The sequence below is a fragment of the Neltuma alba genome, unplaced genomic scaffold, assembly GCF_004799145.2.
Source record: "Neltuma alba isolate B1F8T4 unplaced genomic scaffold, ASM479914v2 tig00005777_pilon, whole genome shotgun sequence".
In the NCBI taxonomy this organism is placed as follows: Eukaryota; Viridiplantae; Streptophyta; class Magnoliopsida; order Fabales; family Fabaceae; genus Neltuma; species Neltuma alba.
In genome coordinates this window covers 284,481-289,833 of record NW_021634229.1, presented here as the reverse complement: position 1 = coordinate 289,833, position 5,353 = coordinate 284,481, and the positions used below count along the sequence as shown (strand labels likewise).

Here is a 5,353-nt window from a genome sequence, read left to right as displayed (position 1 = left end):
AATAAATAGAATCAGAAAAGTAAAATCCCTTTTTACCAGACTCTTTCACGGCTAATTGCAAAACTTTTGAACTAATTAAGTAGACCTCTCCAATAACAAACGATTTTTATTTAGGATTATTTTAATACTTTATGAGAAATAACTGTAACCCCACACTAGAGAGGATATATTGTAAATTCACAAGACTTATTTATAATTAAGATGTTAATTAATAAATGTCGTTTTGGTGGTGAAAAGAACCGGAGAGATGCGGGCACACCACACATGGCATATCCTGCACAAGCTTAGGCATCGCAAAATGTGGTGTTTCTCAGTTCTCATGGGCCTTACACCCGTCCTGATGGGATTACGACCAGTCACCGCCTTGAGATCTAGCCAGTGACAGTCTTGTTCTTTTCCTACACATTTCCCTACCTATTACCTTTTTGTTTGTACCCACCCCATATAAAATCTATCTCCCCTCATAAATTACAGGGAGAGTTACAGAAATCCTAAAAAAAATTTAATTATTAGAAAGTCCCAACAACAAAAATCCTGTTGTTATTTTATACTTCAAAACTTGTTATTATTTACCTTTCACTTATCGATAGATTTTAGGATAATTAAATCTTATTATTAGGATCTGATTGTAATTCTCCCTATATCATACCTTTTCCCTCACCGAACCATTTTAGGATCTTTCCTTTTTGATTAAAGAAACAGATATTACGTATTTTTAAAAAGAATGCCCGTCATACAATTGACCGTTAGATTGTTAAAGGAAAAAAAAATGATCACTCAACTTATTAGGAGGGAGCAATTAAACTTTCGATTAATAGGAGATTTTTTTCCTCTTTTTTTTTTTAATTATAAAATTCAGTTTTTTTTAACAATTTATAAAATTCAGTCAAAAGAGTGTACAAGGTGCAGGATCGGATCCTAAATGGCATGATATTGCTGTATTTGTATGGATAATAGAGAGAACCCAAAGTTGAGAATCTGTGCCAGGGCCGTGGCTCTGCTTTCAATCGAATTTACACCATCAAAGATTCTTTTTTGTCCGCCGTGATTTCCTTGCTTGCCAAGATTCTCCCTCAATTGTAGTACTCCTCCGGTCCTAATTATAAGATCTAATTGACTTATTTGAGGAGATTAAGGAAGTAAGTTAAGTTGGTTATTTATAATAAATAAGTGTTGTCATTCCTAAAATATTCTTGCTAATTAAGTATATTAGCTAAAACTATCATTATTAGAAGGATTATCTTGGAAAAAAATGCATAAATATAAGAGACAAAATGGATTGGGGTCTTATAATTAGGACCAAATAAAAAGTCAAATAGGGTCTTATAATAAGGACCGGAGGAGTATTTGCTTTTTAATGGAAAGGATTCTAGGACACAGTTATGCAAAAACAACCTCATGGTACCAAGCATCTCTAACAAGTTTGCTTCCTTGTCATGACCTATGCCAGCTAGATCCAATATACTACCTCCCGTTCTTAATATAAGATCCTGTTTGATTTTTATTTTGGTCCTAAATATAAGACTTCAATTCACATTATCTCTCATATTTATATTTTTTTTTTCAAAGTAACCCTTTTAATAATAATAGTTCTAGTCAATACATTAGATTAGCAAGAATATTTTAGAAAAGACAACACCTATTTAGAACAAATAATTAATTCAACTTATTTCCTTAATCTCCTCAAATTAGTCAACTGGCTCTTATAATTATGACTGGAGGTAGTACTAGTCTCTCATAATATAATGAATTAAGGTTTGAATTCTTATTAAAAAAGGCACTTATGGTGTCAAATAGTGTCTTAAATAAGATTACTTCTAATACTAATACTAAGAAGATGCTCTGCCTAACTAGAAAAATAATTGCTTGCTCATATCAATTTAAGAATAAGGCCTTTTCTTTTTTTTGACTTGGCTGAGCTCTCAGGGCTCATTTCTCATCATTTCAATCCTTTTGGAACCACCCAGTTCCCATTTGTGACGAGAGATGAAGACACTAGTAGGCCCAAGTTTAGCTGTGTAACGTTTTTTTTTTTTTTTTCCCGGTCAGATTATCTGTGTGAAGCTTATTGCTCGCTTTATGTTCAACCAGTACAAAACCAATCTCACCTTTTCAATATTGGAGGATGCTTTTACAATTTAAAATGATTGTTTTACATCACATTAGCCGTACTTATAATTGCGACCATTCTTTTGCAGCAATACCTTCATCTTTTTCCACGTTATATGGTATAGGTTGGTTAAATTAAGTGATTTTGAATTATACGAGTAAATATATGAGACATCAAACAGTTTTTCTAAGCAATCACGAGGATTTGCCAAATAAATTTGACTGGCGAGCTTGCTCAAAAGATCTTCGGCTCAACATGACTGAGCTCTTAATTAAACATGAACGTGAACTTCAGCCACAAAAATCTTTACATGCATACAAACTCTCAAGTTTCATCTAGCAGTAACAAAAATTACCCTTATAATTTACTCTCCTTTTTTTGCTTACATCAAGATAAAAAAGACTGAATTAGCAGAGCAGAATAACAAAAATACAGCAATCACATTCACACACCCCCTACCTTCAGGGGCCAAAGAAAAGAAAAGGCAAATAACAAGAGAAGAGAACATGAATTCTCTCTGACATCTTTCATGCATCCAAACATAAATCCATAATTTTTGGTCTCCCTGTCCCGCCCAGAGGGAAAAAAATAAAGGGGGTAACATGAATGAACACACAGAATGAAAGTTGCAATAAAAATGGCAGCATGTAAGTTGGAGTTAATTAGGAGAAATTAGGCAAATGCGGTGTCAACTGAGAAGCTGTTCCTTCTCAACAGAAGCAAAGGCAATGAATTGCCATTCATATTGTTGTTGTTGTTCACTGAGTTGCCTCTCTTCAGCAGCTTCTGTTGCTCATAAACTTGCCTCAGTCTCTCTATTTCCTTCTTCAATGCTTCTTGATGTGCTGTGTTTTTTCATTTGAAACAACCACATTAGAGATAAATTCTCAGTAATCCTGGTGCTTTATATCAGTCCCAATCAATCAAAATTACCAACCACATTCAAAGTACTCCCTCCCATCTTTATCACAAGCATTTAATAATAACTATGCATAACTTAATGAAATTAGTTAAAATTATTTATTTCTTATAAAATATCAAAATTACCCTCAATACCAATCATCAATTAGCAAGAGTTTAGTTAACTAGTTAGTAACTTTTATAATTAGCTAGAAATATCAGGTAAAAAATTATTATTTTAAACAAAACATGTTATATCGTGAAACATGTTGGGGATTATTATAAAAAGGATTAGACAGTAATCTAATCTAATTATATGAAGACAAATTTAGTAACCTTAAAGACTCACAACTTTTTGGTTAACGGGCTTTGCACTATTCCATAAGTTGCGAGTCGGAATAGGTAGAATGCCAACAAAAGACTAATGCAAAGGTTTGGTGACATCTTTTAACATGATACTCCTCCGGTCCTTAATATATGACTCAATTCTTGAGTTGGTTTTGGTCCTAAATATAAGACCCATTTCTCATATTTATCAATTTTCTCTAAATTACCCCTATTGATACTCCCTCAACCATAATCAAATAGAAGAGGGAGATGGGGTATTAAAAAAGATTATTATGGTGTTTTAGGAAAAATATGTTGCTTTTCTTATAATTAACTAACTTACCTAACTTCCTTAATCTAATCAAATTAGTTAAATGGGTTTTATATTAAGGATCGGAGGAGTAGTAAACAAAATATTCTTGAAACATACATAATTTTAGATTAACTAGTATTCTGAAATAGGGAGAATATTTTATATAAAAAAAAGAAAAGAGGACTGATAGGCTTTTTTTTAAAGGGAAAATCAATGCTTATGAGACAAAACAAGAGAGGATGAGAGTTACCATCTTTGAAAATCTTGTCTTGGGCCAAGGCAGCAATGCGTTGCTTCAAGGCACTGTTATTCACGTTGAGAACCAAACGCTGGTGGTCCAAGAACGCTACACGTGGCGACAACGCTGATACCTCCGTCTTCATCACAATTTAATTACTTTTAGCTTTAATTAAGACTCGTTAAATTAGTAGTAAACTTGTAGTACAAGCTTTTGTAATTCACCTGCAACGTCGTCACGCTCTTCTCCAGATCAGAAATGTATTGCAGCTTCCTCACCCTTGACCTCTGAGCTGATTGTCTGTTCGCCAATATTCTGAATTCCCGCCACACAAATCACTCATTAAATAACTTCTATATTGTCATCATCATCATCTTTCTTAATCTCCCGATTCATTCAATTTTGACCAACTTATGCCTTAGGAACAATAAGTAGTTAAATTGATCCATAACTCATTCTTGGTTTTGGTGTGCAATCAATTTTGTTTCTTTTTTCATGTAACCAACGCGATAATTTTGAGGTCAACATTACCTTTTGACCCTTTTGGGATCGGCGGTAGTTTCGACGCTGCTGGGGGCAACAGACGACGGTGGCGATGCTGTTTCGTTTTTGCATGAGCTCTCCACTTCCCCTTGCTCGCTGTTCTTTGGCGGCGGCTGCTTCTGGTTCTCTTTAACTGGGACCAATTCGTCTAATACCATTGGCTTCTCATCATTGTTGCTATTTTGATCGGACGGCGTGGAAGGATTAGACAGCGCCGGAGGGAAGCCACTGGAGGCAATGTCGTCGGAGAACAGCGACATAAGCTGCTCCTCGTCCAACCTGTCGAACCCATGGGCTCCCGCGACAGTGCCGGAGCTCCGGCATTCCTCGAGGAACGCGATGGAGTCGCTCGCCGACCGCCGATGAGCACCACGCCGCGCTGACGAAAAGTCAAGGAACTCGTCGACCCAGGAAGGTAACTGTTGTGATAATGGTGGTGAAGAATTTTGCTGCTGCTGCTGTTGCTGATGATGATATTGTTGTTGTTGAGTAGTGTTAGTAGGATCGAAATTAGCCATGGCTGACATCTTGTGATGAGCAAAAGAAGGCCAATTTTGTGGGATGCTCGGTATTTTGGGTGGTAACTGTGCCATTTCCAATATATGGGATGTGACCCGAAATATAGAGATAGGGCGAAAATACAGTGCAGAGGATGTGTTTGAGAAAACGAATGAGACGGGGGAGAAATCGCAATAACCTACAACTAACAAAAACAACCTCAACTGCTGTTACAACAATTTGCTTCTTGGGCTTCTAAAACCTTTGCGAAGATAGAGATATTAAAGGAATGGGAGTTATAGAACCAAGTATGAGTCATAAAATCTCTATCACATGAAGGTTCTTTATTGGCTGCTCTTTTTTTTTTTAGATTTTAGTGTATGCGTGTTCGTTATGATTGGTTTTTTTAAGGTCCAGAGGTTTT

The 5,353-nt window shown here is 35.7% G+C and overlaps 1 protein-coding gene across 1 annotated transcript; it reads right to left on the bottom strand.

The window, feature by feature from the left end:
• Positions 1-2,684: 2,684 nt before the first annotated feature.
• LOC114748684 (basic leucine zipper 61-like) lies at positions 2,685-5,152 on the bottom strand. Its single transcript, XM_028937133.1, has 4 exons — positions 4,420-5,152; positions 4,113-4,203; positions 3,901-4,027; positions 2,685-2,955 (listed from the first exon to the last, which is right to left on the bottom strand). The coding sequence occupies exons 1-4, from the start codon at positions 5,022-5,024 to the stop codon at positions 2,783-2,785; spliced, it is 996 nt and encodes a 331-aa protein (XP_028792966.1). The 5' UTR covers positions 5,025-5,152; the 3' UTR covers positions 2,685-2,782.
• Positions 5,153-5,353: the final 201 nt, after the last annotated feature.